We start from the raw sequence: 14,800 nt of genomic DNA on the forward strand, positions 1-14,800 counted from the left end.
AACAGCAGCTCTGGTTACTCACTTTTCCTCTGCTTGTACCAATGATTGTAACAGTTCCTGGTGTGGCGTGCACGCCATGTGCCAGGCACCTCCTCTACATCATCTCATTTAATCAACTCTGTAACACTTGGGATGAGGGACTATTATTATTATTGTTGCTGTTGTTAAGTTGCTCAGTCATGTCCAACTCTTTGCTAACCCATGGACTGTAGCACACCAGGCTTCCCTGTTCTTCACCATCTCCAGTGTTTGCTCAAACTCATGTCAATTGCGTTGATGATGCCATCCAATTATCTCATCTTCTGTCATCCCCTTCTTCTCCTGCCCTCAACCTTTCCCAGCATCAAGGTCTTTTCCAATGAGTCAGTTCTTTGCATCAGGTGGCCAAAGTATTGGAGCTTCAGCATCAGTCCTTGCAATGAATATTCAGGGTTGATTTCCCTTAGGATTGATTAGTTTGATTTCCTTGCTGTCCAAAGGACTCAAGAGTCTTCTCCAGCAAAATTCGAAACCAGGCTTTGGTGCTCAGCCTTCTTTATGGTCCAACTCTCACATCCGTACATGGCTACTGGAAAAACCATAGCCTTGACTAGATAGATGGACCTTTGTTGGCAAAGTGATGTCTCTTCCTGATATCATTTTAATATGTATTTATTTGGCTGTGCTAGGTCTTAGTTGCATCACTCCAGATCTTGGATCTTCTCTGGCAGCATGCAGAATCTTTAGTGTCAGCATGTGAACTCTTAGTCACAGCATGTGGGATCTAGATCCCTGATCTGGGATTTAACCTGGGCCCCCTGCATTGGGAGCAGGGAGTTTTACCCACTGGGCCACCAGGGAAGTCCCAAGAAGGGACTGTTACTAATCCCCATTTTCAGATGGGACAATTCCTAGCCTGGGGCTGGGGACCACCTGCTGCTCTTCTGGTAGCAGAAGTTCCTTCCCAAGTAATGTCCCTGTTAAGGGGGGCGTGTGGGGGAGAAGCAGAAGCTTTTCTGCTCAGACTGGGGACCCCCGGGGGCTACAGGTCCACTGTTGCCCACAGCTTCCAAGGGCTCAGGCACGTTCTCAGCGGCTTGCGACGAGCCATGGTGACTGTGAACTTGAAGGGGGCAGGGCAATGACGGCAAGAAACAGGCCGCTCTGAGCCAGGCGGGCGCTGGATGCCATGGGTAATTTCTCCGTTCTCATCACAATTCAGTTCACGGGAGACACCCGGAATGTCTTTACCCATCACAGATGGTTTGAGGAGATGATAAATTAACATCGTTTAAAGGGAGGCCTGGCTGAAATGGTTAAATGGTAACGTCTTCTTTGCTGGCTCTAAAGAAAAAGAGCCCCCGAGTCCATAAAGAAGACAAACGGTAAACAAAACCGCCTATCCCTCTTGACAGATTCCAGGACGAGTATCACTCACACACCCTTCTGCAGAGAAAGGGGAGAAACTCATCTCGTCTGACTTTGTATAGGAAAACAGCCCAGGCCATAATGAGGCCTTCCCAGGGCTGTGAAATCGCGCTGAATGGCAGAGAGTGCAGCCGCCTGCTCCCTGGGCATGTTGACTACAGCCCTTTGTATGCACTAGCGCTGCCAGCCCCCCATCTGGTTCCAAACTAGGGGAGGGGAGAAAGAACCCAACAAACTTGTTGCTACGAAACTTCCCTTGGGGGGATGGCATAATGATGCTTGGGATGGAATGCCCTTGCTCCAAGCTGTTCTTGTCTGGGTCCACCCCTGCTCTCAACTGAACAAGGTCAGGCGTCAGCCCATCACCCGCAGTGTATGGGTGGCCTCAGGCCCATGCTCGGGGCTCCTCCCAGTCCCTGGGAAGTCCGGGCTCAAGGGGCCCCCATGACTATTTCCAGGCACCCTTAGGTCAACAGCCGAGTTGAGTCAAGAGGCACTGCTGGCTGTCCCATTTCCCCCATGAAATGCATTTGAGACAGCAAAGAAGTACAGCTTTCACCTCAGGGCTACAATCTACATGATTCTAGAAGTCTCTGACAGTGAACCATCAGGGATCAAAATACTGGGATCAAATGCTGCCACCAAAGGAACCATTTCCTTAAACCATCCAGCCCTGGGAAGACAAGACAGTGGAATTCTCCGAAGGTGATGACAAAGACCCCTGTCTGAAGATCTCGAGGGTACACATTCCCCTGCCAGCTTCTGAACTATAGCTGGTTCCCCACAAATCCCAGGGTCTTTATGAGTGGGGGGAACTGTGGACTCCAAGTTCCCACATCTCTAAGGGGGTGACATCAGGAAAAAAAAGAGCTAAGAGGAAAGATGGGGAACTTTCAAAAGATGCCTTTCCTCAGAGTGAAATGGCAGGACCTTTCAGGTCACATTCTTCTTCTCGCCAATCAGAGACGATATCTTCAACGTGTTGTCTCTTCTCACCAATCATGAAGCAGAGCCCTTCAGGAAATGCTCTTCCTCACCAATCAGGAGGCAGGATCCTTGAAACACTGTCCTCCCCTGCTAATCAGGAGGCACTGACAGTCTCACTTCTCCTAACACATTTCCCCAGAAGGATAAGCAAGTATTCTTTTGAGCAGATTCCATCCTTACATTTTTTTCCTCTTCCATGGTCCTTCTCTCAGAGTTAACATCAAAGTGGTTGCTGTCCAGGGCTGGGAGGAAAGACAAAGCCACCCAGGCTAGCCAGAGCATTTGAAAGAAGCCAGGACCCCACCCTCGCCTGCCTGAACCTGTTCCTCCTAGAAACCAGCACAGGAAGCCTGTAGTTCCACACCACTGAACCAGAGTGGCAGAGCCCCAGAGGATGGTCTGCAGGCTCCCAGGACCCTGTGGCCTTCTGAGATCTCACTCTGAGCATTGTCAGGCCACACTCGGCCCTCGGCCCTCCCCACAGCAACAGAGGAAAGGGAGGGGATGCAGATGGCAAGATGACCAAGGCTTGCTCCTTCCTGACTCTCCAGGGGACATGCCTTTCCTTCTCTGACAGCTGAAACTGGCACTACAGGAAGTGACCACTGCCCTTCCAAACAGAGCCCAGATCTCATTCACGGGCACAGGACTGCCCACCTGAATGGCCCCCGTTGAGAAAATTTTTTTGGCCAAATCTCCAAGAAATCTATGTGCAGCCAGTTGTTTATAAGACCTCAACTTCAATTTCTTCTGTAGAAAAAAGACAACAAAACACTTGGGCACAAGGCACTGGCCACTTTCCAACTACTTCCTCTGAAAACCCAAAGCCCTCCTTCCCTGGTGCCCCTGCCTTCCTGCTACTGTGGATATTTCTTGAGTCCGTTTTCCCAGGTCATCTTTCTCAATTTCTGGTCAAACTCTCCTGGGGCTTTCTCACCTGGATCGGTTGTTTTTAACATGGAAAACAGCCCAGCTACCTTAATACTTAAATTTCTCTCAGCAACCACCAGAGGCAGCCTTAGGTCCACAGAACTGGAAAGAGACCTTGTGTGAGGGAAGCCACCCTGTTCATCTCTGCTCATTTGGAATCTCAGGGACTTCTCTGGGAGAAGACAGACTGGGAATCTGTTTTTTAGAGAAAAGCTTTCTGCACCAGTAGGGCAGGCTGCATGGGCCCCACACTCAGAAGGGCACAAGCTAGGCTGAAACTCTGCTTGCCATTTTGAAATTCTTAGCAATTGCTGAACAAGAAGAAGTCCCATATTTTCATTTTGCACCGGGGCCCACAAATTATGTAATCAGTACTGCACACAAGTGCCCAACATCTGGTGGATTTCCTGTTAAGAAGATGATACTCTGGCTTCATCCAGGGCTAAGCAGTAGCCATAGAAGGACTCCTCTGCTGCAGCTCCTCATCCAGGCCTAGGTTGGCTTGGGTCTCTCCTGCCTCAGGGTCTTTACAGGCCCTTGTGAGGATCCCAGCCACACTGGCTTGTGGCCCAAGAGCCCTCAGAGATGAACATCTTCCCAGGAAGTCAGGCTCTCGGCAAGCAGTGTCCCTAGGCCCCGAGTTTTGGACCCAGAGGGCCTTGGTTCCTGGAATTCCCAAAAACAAATGCATGTGGCAGGGTGGGGAGGAGGAGGGGAGCACTTCTCCCCTCCCCCATTGTCACTAAATTCCCTGGCATTTCATCAACTCCTTGGAGTCATCTGATCATGGCTTCATTTTTGTTAGTGGGAGAAAACAAACAGCAGAAAGTTAAAACATTACAGCTTGCTTCAAGGAACGAAAATAGAGACCACCGTCTCCGTTTAATTTTTTGTCCTGAGAAGTGAAACTGTTTGCAGGTGGATTAAATGCTCCTTCTGAACCCCTGCCTCTCACCCCACTTTCCCCCTCCCCAAGTTGCCGACATCTGTGAAGGTGCGCGTCTGTTTGAGTGTTGAGGGCTGGAGGAGGCCGCGAGGGGTGGGGTGGAGGGTGGTGGGCGCACACCTCCAAAGAAATGCATCTGCGAGGTTTTGGTGAAAGAGAGTCCTTTGTGCCGAGAGTAAGCCGGGGGAACATGACCCCCGCCCTGCGGTATGCAGCACACCTGTGCGGACAGAGGGGGCGGGGCGGGGCCGGGAGCCCTGCACCCTCGCGGGGATCACCACCCCCCTTTCTTCTCCCTGAGTCGCGTCTCCACCGCCCCTTTGTTCCGGCTTATGCGATGATCTCAGCATGGGGATAAGAATAAAAGAGATAGAGGGGGAGATAGACAGACAGACAGATATAGATAGATAGATAGATATAGGAAGATAGAGGCGGCGCCGGGGCCTCGCCCCGCCTACCTTTGCAGGCCTTGCGGTGGGTGATGGGCTTGCCCAGGTCGCGGTAGTAGCCCTCCTTGCAGTAGTGGCAGTGACGGCCGGCCGTGTTGTGGCGACAGTTAAGGCAGACGCCCCCACTCTTGCGCCCCGACAGCTTGTAAAGCTCCATGTTGAAACGGCACCGCCGGGCATGCAGGTTGCAGTTACAGGCTGTGAGAGGCAGGGACTCCGGTCAGGAGGGGGCCACCGAAGACTCTGAACATCCCCTCCAGTTCCCCCTCCTCCACGGCCCGACCTCAAGCCAGCCCTTCCTCTGGGAGCTTTTCCTAGGCTCCCCTGTTTGCATCCATCAGCCCCTACGGACCACCTGACTGTGCCTGACCCATCGCCAGGCACTTGCTTCCGTCCCCATGGACATGGTTCAATTTCTGCAAAGGATCACCACCCCCACCCTCTATCTATATCCAGTCAGAGTTGGGAGGTGCAGCTGGCATCCTTCTTGTGCCCAAATCCTGCTTGTTATGGGCTGAACTGTGCCCCTCCCCTGCCCCCCATTCATATGCTGAAGCCCTAACCCCAGAATCTCTAAATGTAACTTGTATTTGGAGACATCCTGGCAGACAGAGGGCTTCCCTGATAGCTCAGTTGGTAAAGAATATGCCTGCAATGCAGGAGACCCCAGTTTGGTTCCTGGGTCGGGAAGATCTGATGGAGAAGGGATAGGCTACCCAGTCCAGTATTCTTGGGCTTCCCTGGTGGCTCAGCTGGTAAAAAAGAATCTGCCCGCAATGTGGGAGGGAGACCTGGGTTCGATCCCTAGGTTGGGAAAATCCCCTGGAGAAAGGAAAGACTACCCACTACAGTATTCTGACCTGGAGAATCCCATGGACAGTATAGTCAGACACCACTGAATGACTTTTACTTCACTGGCAGACAGAGGACCTACCCTAGAGATGGGGTCCTCTCTCGTTTCAATGAGGACACTAGTGTGGGCCCTAGTCCAAGCACTGGTGTCCTCTTTTTATAGAGAGGAAGTCTGGACACCCAGAGAGGTGGCAGGGGTGCAAGTCAAGGAGAGAGGTCTCAGGAGAAAGCAGACCTGCCCAAACTTTGATCCTGACTCCAGCCTCCAAATTATGAGAATACATGTGTTGGTTTAAGCGTCCCAGCGGGAGGCATTTTATCACCGCAGCCCAAGCAGATGCACGTACTGCTTCTGAGCATCACTTCTACCCGTGCACACTCCGCACGTCCTTGAGCTCCAGACACTGGCCTGGACTCTCCCTTTCCCCACCTCCTCCTGCACCATCTCCCCTCCTGCCATCAACTTGCAGAACTTCCTCCCACAGCGTGGTGGCCACACTCCTGGCAGCCGGGTCCTCCAGACAGGCCCTCAGCATCCCGCCCCTGGCCTTCACAATTCTGCCTAATCCTGTTTCCCTCTGCCTGTTCCCCACACTAGTGTTCCTGTGGACTTTTCCCCTCCACTCTGATGCTCTCCCGGGTCTGCCTGGTTCACCCCTCACAGCAGTGACCGCCTCTGTGCTCCTGACCCGCAAATCCACATTTCCGGCTTCCGCTTCCAGGTCTTCTTGTGGACCCAGAGGCGCTTCCCCCAGACCCATTCACTGCTCTCCATCCATCAGATCTCAGACACCGCCCTCCCCCAACCCCCGCCCCACTGAGCCCTCCAGGCTCCCAACACTATAACCGGGACAGGAGTTCTGAGCCCCTGTCTGAGGATGTCCAGCACCTACTTGAAATTTTTCAGTGGCTCCCCACTGAATAAAATCAAAATCATTTAACACTGCCTCCAGGGCTCTGTATAAACTGGTCCAGCTCCTCTCTCCCACTGTAGCTCTGCTCAGCCCCCTCTCCTCTTAGGCTTCAGCTGTGTCAAACCCTTGCAGTTTCTGGAGCAGGCCACATATAAGGACCCCTCACCCGTCCCCTCTGTGGGGACAGGCATGTGCTGTTCCTTCCCTCCTAGGACTCTCTGCTCTCAAGCCCCCTTCTCATCTGACTGCCTCCTTCCATCAGCCCTTTCTTGGTTTCAATGTCACTTCCAGGCCCATCTTCACCTTCCGCCCGCCCAGCTTACACACAAAGAATCTGAGCTCCCCAGGCACCCAGGAGGGCCCCCCAACTCAGCATTCCTTATGTTACCCTGTGACACTGTTACCTGTTTCTTCTTTAGGCTTCTAACTCGGGGTTATCTCCAGCTTAAATCTGGCCTAATCTTGCACACTCTACAATGCAACTTGCTTTTGCTTTTGTGATAAGCTTGTTTTAAATAGCTTTTTTTGTTGTTTTCCCTGACTGCACCACGTGGCATGTGGGATCTTAGTCCCCTGATCAGGGATTGAACCCGTGCCCCTTGCATTGGAAGCAGAGTCTTAACCACTGGACCACCAGGAAAGTTCTAAATTACCTTTTATGTAATTGTTAAATATATATTTAATACCAGACACTTGAAAAACAAAAGCAGAAAGGTTAAAAAAAAACACGCACACACACTCAAATTTCCACCAACTGCTGTTAATATCGGGGCTTTCCCTGCAGGCCTTAATTAACATTTACTCAGCTGTGGAGCTCTTTCTTTCTGACAGACATGGATCATCCATGTACCTCTCACTTCCTAGGTATTTTCGCATGATGATGAATATTTTTTAATGTCAGATAACGTGAATACACGAAATGGGCTCCTTGGAAACAGAAGTTCATGCAGTGAAAAGCTGGGCCTTGGGACTTCCCTGGTGGTCCAGTAGTTAAGACTCTGCCCTCCAATGCAGGGGGTGTGGGTTCAAGCCTTTGTTGAGGAAGATCCCACATGCCACGAGGTGTGGCCAAAAATTCAAAATAAAAAGCAGAGCCTTCCCGGGTTGGGCAGTTATTTCCAGTTTCTCACTATTATAAACAATACAGGGGTAACCACCTTTGAACACACATATGTGTACTCTGCTCTGAGGACTGTCATACAGTAAATTTTTCAGGGCAGAATTGCTATGTTAAATTTTGGTGTTTTTAACTCAAGATCCCAAATGCCAAATTGCCCTCAAGAAAGGCTGTCCTGGTTTACTCTCCCACTAGCAGGATGTGAAAGCTCCTACTTCCTATTCTCCATACTGCTGAAAAGAAAAACAATATGCATTTGGTATCAGCATTCCTTTTTTTTTTTTTAACCTTTGCCAATTCATCTGGAAAACACACAATTTTAATTTGTATGTCTTTGATGACCAGTGAGGTTGGACATTTCTCCGTGTGTTTGTTTTTCTATTTATATTTCTTTTTTTGGATATGCACTGCCTGTTCATGTCATTTGCCCAGTTTTCAAATAAGGTGGGTTTTTTTTTTTCTGATGACATCTACTGTATTTGTATGTTTTATATACCAGTTGCAAATATTTTTACCAGTTTCTTATTCACATACTACTTTGGTGATTTAAAAAATTTTGCCTCTTTCATTTTTCTCTCTGATGTTATGATAAACTTCTTTAAATATTCTTCCTAGAGTCACTCTCCAAATGACACACTATTTACAAGTAGAGATGGATGAGGGCTTTAGAGGACGTGCTGTGTGTGATACAAGAGAAAAGACCTCAGCTTAAGCCTGAAGTCTGGAAGCAGCATCCAGAAGCCAAATTAGGCCAAAGAATGACTCCCAAGAGCTTTACAAGTCTCCCCTCATCATCTCCAGCCCTCAGGGCTGAGTTCAACTAGATACAAAGAAACCTCTTCAGCCATGCCCTGCCCAGGAGCACAGGGCATGATACAAGTTCACAGTCCCTGGGGACTCACTCAGCCAGACTTGGGGAGAGGGTGCTGCTCTGAGGGGTTAAGCAAACTACCAGCCTAGGACCACCGAGCCAGGAAATGGGGGCCCAGGACTAGAGCCCAGGTCTCGGTTCCTGGCCAATTGCCCCAAAGGAAAGGACCCAGGTCCCTGGAAGGAACAGCTCGCCCTAGACCAAGGATCAGAATCCAGATCTTTTCTACTTGGACAGAAGTCACAGGGCCTGACATAGGGATCTAGAAGGATCTCCAGGGTGACACTTCCTCAGGCCTCTGGGCTAGGAGAAAGGCCTCAGGAGCAGCATCTTCTGGTCCATCTCAGAGGCAGATGCTAAGCTGGTATTTACATCTGCAAAGTCAGCCCATCTGTCCCCCGTGACCTCCTGGGAGCTCAGCACCCCACTTCCCCACTCCAAGGGAAACCTCTGGCTGGTATCGCTCTACTTTCCACGCACCTTCCACCAACCGAAGCTCTTCTCAAACAACTGGTCACACAAAAGAAAGCTCAGAGACTGAACATCAAAAGGCAGGGCTCCCCTGCCCCCCACCCTGTCCCCCCTCCTCCTGGAGCTGTCAGGGGACATCAGTGACCATTGCCCACACTCAGGCTTCTGCAACGCATTTTACGGCTTTTTTTTTTTTTTTTTTTTTATTTTCTCTGCACAAATGGAAAAATGCGTCGGGCCAAGCAGCTCACATCTGGAGCCCTCGGCTGTACACAGGGATGTCACCCGGCTCCCAGCCTGTCTCCTGCCCTTCCTTGGAAAGACACCTTAATCCCTCACGCCTTCCTGTTTATCTCCTGCCTCTCTTGGAGGCAAAAATATTGGGTATTAGTTCTGTTATCAGATTTCAAGGCGGGAAGGAAAGGGGAGGTTTGTGAGAATGGAGAGGTCAGCCTAGGAGACCAGGGAGGGCAGAGGGCAGCACAGCTTAGAGGAGCACCGCTGCACCCTGACCAGGGGGACCCCTGGGACCAAAAGACCAGCCACCCAAGGGAGCTGGTCTGGCCTGCACCCCAAGCACCATGCCTCCTTCAGTTGTTGTGTGAAGATCACCAAGGACACGTCACAGACAGTTGCATTTCAGACCCAGAGGCATGACATGGGGACATTGGGAAAGAGGAAGGAGGAAGCAAGCTCCTCACCCACCACCCAGCAGGGAAAGGGGTTCAGGAGATGGGGTCCCATTTTCCTCTCCTATCGAAAGGTCCTCTAAGCCTCTTCACACATACCTGTCACCACCACTCCTTAAGCTTCTATGAACTTCTCCCACCAACCTGGACTGTCCAACCCCTCACCACCTCCAGGTGGTTCAATCAACACACAGGTAGGTGCTCCAGCTTTGTGCCACGTCCAGTGCCACAGGCCCTGAGGGAGACAGGGGCTCCTGGTATCATAGGTGGATGGAGCAGATGAGCAAGTTCTTACATTAAGTGGGACAAATGCTCCCCTCAGTGGGGATGGTTCCCGGAGGCTGAGGACAGTGTTCACCCTTATATCTTCCAGCCCACAGCAGACCTCGATATGCTTTCATTGTACAAATGAGAGAAAGAGAGAGCAAAAATAAGAAAGCACGAGGGAAGATGAATGGATGAATGGATGGATGGATGGACCGATGGATGGGTGGCTGGCTGAGTAGATGGACACATGGATGATGGATGGGCTGGTGGGTGGGTGGGTAGGTGGATGGATGGATGATGGGTGGATGAATGGATGAGTGTATGGGTAGATGGGTAAGTGGCTGGATATATGGATGGGTGGGTGGATGAGTAGAAAGATTAGGTAGGTAGATAGGTAGAAATATAGGATAAGTGGGGGACTGACACCCTCCACCAAGGCATAGCCTTGTGGCATTTGTGATATTTCTTGTGGCTTTGAACTCCTTTAAACTTGTCCTCCTGCTTTAACTCATTGATTTAGCTCCTGTCTGCTCAAGTGGACTGCAGTGCTCCAAGGAGAAGAACCCACATTAGGATGCTCTGGACTGCTGGGACCCCAAGGAAGGCCTAGTAAGACCTCACACACCATGGCAACTGAATCCGCCCCTGTTGGTTTGATAACAAACCCATTGGTTTGTTGGTTTTACCAGTCACAGGAGCTGGCCCTCTCCTGAAAGGTGTGATGTGCTAACCCCAGTCCCCCCAGGGCTCTCCCAGGCCCTGGGAAAACCCAGCATATGTTGCTAAGCTGGATCCTGGCCCTGTCTCTCAGAGACTCAGGTCCTGGCTCCCCTGAATGCCATGTGGCTCAGGGGAGCTCGTGGAACAGGGTGGGCCTTGTTCAATGGGTCCCCTCAGAGCTCGGAACACAGGGTCCTCTCCACCTTCCCCGCACACAGGATCCATCCTAACATTTTCCCCTTCCAGGTCAGCACTTCTGAGAAAAGTTGCCCGGGTTAGTCTGGCAGCACAGCAGGGCACTCTGGACTCACGTATCTGCAACTGAACTGCCCCAAATAACCGGCTCCTGTGTGTTCCACCCGCAGGCTGGGGGCTTTGTACGCAGGAAACAGTGCCTAGCCCTGGGCTGCCTGAGTGCCCATGGAAGCACAGTTCTCAGACCTGCCATGAGACCCCTCACTCATTACTGGTGAGACCAGCCCCTAACTGTCTGATCCAGCTGTCCCTCCATCAGTGGACCATTCCATGAGGAAAATGGAGCTAAGGGCAGTCACCACTTTCACTGGTTAAGCCTCTTTCTGATTAAAGATTTCAATGTTACTATCATTTTAGACCTGTTGTTTAAGTCACCTGCTTCAAATTCGAACATCTCAGGTGTCTCTCTAGCTCAGCTGAGTGCCTGACACTTTTAAGCAACTTGCTGTCAAGATTTCAACAACTTAAATGGAATGGACACATTTCCACATGTCCAGGCTACCGGGGCAGGTGGGACACAGTGGGCACTTACAGGGTTGGAGGGGGAAGGGGCTGCCTCCATCACCAGTTCCTTTGCTAATTTGGTCTGTGGCTGCCAGGTGAGGCCCACAAGACCTACTAAGTGACACACGAAATGTCCAGAACATTCCAGGTAGGGGATTAGAGCGGTGGTTCTCAACCACGGGCCATTCTGTCCCCCAGCAGACGTTGGACAACATTACTACAGACATTTTTGGATGTCACAACTGCCAAAGGAGCTGCTATCAGCATCTTGAGGACAGACACCAAAGTCCTACCCAGCACAGAGCAGACACAGCCAAGTCATACCACCCCAAATGCTAATACTGCCAAGTGTGAGAAAGCCTGGGTTACAGAAATGGTGAATCCCTCAGCCCAAGGGTAGGGGAAACTTTACATCCTTGGCTGCTGCCTGACACAGCAAACTCTGCAGCTTCAAATGCCACCCAGAGAGTGGCAGCCGTTTCTTCCTTCAACAAATGCCAACTGAAGCCTTTAAAAGGACCAGATTGTGGTGTGAGCAGACAAGACAGAGATCTGCCCTCAGGGCGCTTCTGTCTCAGAAGAGAGCCAGACAGCAGTCTGGTAACCACACTGTAGACCTGGAATTTCCCACTGTGCCTAGAGCTATGGGAGCTTCAAGGCTGGCTCAGTGGTAAAGAATCCACCTGCCACTGCAGGAGATGCGGGTTTGATCCCTGGGTCGGGAAGATCCCCTGGAGGAGGAAATGGCAACCCACTCCAGTATTTTTGCCTGGAGAATCCCATGGACAGAGGAGCCTGGCGTGCTGCAGTCAAAAAGGTCACAAAGAGTCAGACAGAACTGAGTACGCATGCTAGAGCTATGGGGGTACTGATGCTCAGGGAGGCCCTTCTGCTGAGACCAGATAGAGACAGCAGGGTCTGAAAAAAAAAAAATCAGAGGACAGATAAGTGTTCTTGCCGTGGCTGCAGATGGAACCCCCTGGGTAACCTGTTCAAATGCAGATTCTGATTCAGAAGGGCCAGAGGGGCCTGGGAGTCTGCATCTCTAACAGCCACCCCCATGCCCCCACCCCGGGCACTGCTGCTACTGGTCCACAGACCAGCAGCAAAGGTTAGTGGAGTTAGAACTAAATTGAAAAGAAATCGGTTGGAATAGAAGCCACTCTGGAGAGAGAGCCTATGGGGAGGCAAAGGTGGCGTCTGCAATGGAGCCGTGGGGGGAGGTCTGCTTTCAGAAGAAACTTCTGAAACGACTGGTTCAGAATAACAAAAATATTTGAGAGTTATTTTTAAGAATTTGGGGTAGTTTGTATTTCCTTTTATTTAGTCTTTTGCTACTCTACTTGGTATACTGTTTATTTAGAAATCGTTTGACCCTTTTTTATAAATGTTAAGATTCCGCCCCCAGGGGTGGGTTCTTGGAACCCAGTTCCAGCTTCTCCAAGATGACCAGGCTGAGCTGTCATGGCTCCCCACACACCTGGCTCCCGCCAGCACCTGTGGACACTGTGCTGGGCCCTCCAAGGGCTTCGTCCTGGACAGGGGCTGAGGCAGAACCCACCCAAGCATTTCTGAGGCCCCCACCCCTTTGTGTCTACAGCTGAGCTGGGCATAAGAAAAATGATCACTGGCATACGTCAATTTGCAAACTCGAGACTGTAGGTTTCGTTTTTACTAATGGCAAATCTGGTAGCCCATAGATTTATTTACTCACTCAGTTGATATTTCCTGGGCACCTACTACATGCCAAGCTCCAGGCAAGGGGCTGGGATAGCACAGTAGGCAGGACAAATGTGGTCCCTACCCTGGCAGAGTCTTCGGGGATACCTGGTATATGAAAAAGTCTGGTCAATGCTGCTGTCAGCTCACTCCTGAGGACTACCCCTTCCCCCTGAATACAGGGCTTAAAGCTTGTCACCTGGACATCAGCTGCCAATGCAACACGGTGGTGCCCAGCTGGGGTGAGCCAAAGAGGCGGTGCAGCTGCTAAGAGACTAGAAGCATCTCATGGGAGCCATTTGGTTCCAGCCAAGGCTCGGGGGCTTGCAGTCATTTGCAGAGTGTGTTGCGTTGTGTCCAAGTGTCAGCTTCAATCTGAACTACTGTTGAACGCACCACCTAGACACAGCCAGGAGGACTGGACAACTCGCTTGACTGGAAGAAAAGCTAACAGTCCAGGCTGGGTGTGACAGTGCCCAGCTGAGCTAAGGATTGGTCCACAGGGTTCCAGGGGGTTCCCAGAAAGAAGATGTGATGCCTAAAGACATGAGACCGGACCACCAATGACACCCCCCACCAGACACTGCACACTTCTGCACGAGGGCTTGTCCCTCTCTTCATTCAATAAATATTAACAGAGCCCCTCAGATATGCCAGCCTCTGAGTTGGGAAGCAAACCTGGAATGGGATTGATCCTGCTACACTTTGCTTGTTCAAGACTATATATGGTCCTCCTTCCTTCTTTTGAGGTTTGCTTTTCAATTCAAGGAGCCACTAAACCCCTGCCAAGAACCCAGCATGGGATGGTTCTCAAACGTGAATGCATAAATGAGTGCGCAGAACCACCAGGAGCGCCTGCCAAAACAGAGGCAGCTGAACCCCACACCCAGGACCTGTTCAGTAGGCTGCAGGCGGGGCATGACCACCTGTGCTGCTAACACCACCCCAGGTGATGCTGACGCTGCCCGTCCCAGGGCCACACCATGAGGACCACTGGCTTAGAACATGCAGAGGCAAAAAAAGATGTGTGAAGGCAAAGAAAGGACCTAGAACCTCACATTTGAGTGGAGTCATGATCGTTGCTGTTGTTATTGTTGTTTAGCCACTAAGTCGTGTCCGATTCTTTGAGACCCCATGGACAGTAGCCCACCAGGGTCCTCTGTCCATGGAATTCTGCAGGCAAGAATACTGGAGTGGGTTGCCATTTCCTCCTCCAGGGGATCTTCCCAACCCAGGGATTGAACCTGCGTCTCCTGCAGTGGCAGGTGAACTCTTTACCACTGTGCCATTATGATTAAGTAAAGTCAAAGTGGCACACAACTAATACAACATCATAAGGCTGCAGAGACGAGAGGCAAGAGAACTGGAGCTGATTTGGGAGAGCGGGGACCTAAGTGCTAGTCCTGGCTCTGCGGCTCACCCCAGTGTCCATCACTGGAAAGCCCTCGGCCTCTCTGAGCCTCTGTGTTCTCATCAGAAAAATAAGGACATTGGGTCTGATGATCTCCGAGTTCTTTCCCAGCCCTGAAAGTCTATGACTAAGGGACACCAAAACTCCTGGAGGTTAAGGGGCAGGTTCTACCTGGCAGGGATGCTTCTAGGAGTTCAGGAGGAGTGTGCTCTAGCTGCAAACAAGCCACAGGGGTGGGACTGAGTGGGTCAGGTGTCAGGAAGACCATTTTCAGCCTGCAGGTAGGTCAGA

At 51.1% G+C, this 14,800-nt stretch overlaps 1 protein-coding gene across 1 annotated transcript in view; it reads right to left on the reverse strand.

Moving 5' to 3' along the window:
- Positions 1–14,800, reverse strand: part of NTN1 (netrin 1) — a 189,380-nt gene that overhangs the window by 61,382 nt on the left and 113,198 nt on the right. Inside the window, 1 exon segment of the mRNA XM_010843195.1 lies at positions 4,729–4,917. Within this exon segment, the coding sequence (XP_010841497.1) occupies positions 4,729–4,917 (189 nt within the window).

The sequence above is a fragment of the Bison bison genome, unplaced genomic scaffold, assembly GCF_000754665.1.
Source record: "Bison bison bison isolate TAMUID 2011002044 unplaced genomic scaffold, Bison_UMD1.0 scf7180017864180, whole genome shotgun sequence".
Taxonomy (NCBI): Eukaryota; Metazoa; Chordata; class Mammalia; order Artiodactyla; family Bovidae; genus Bison; species Bison bison.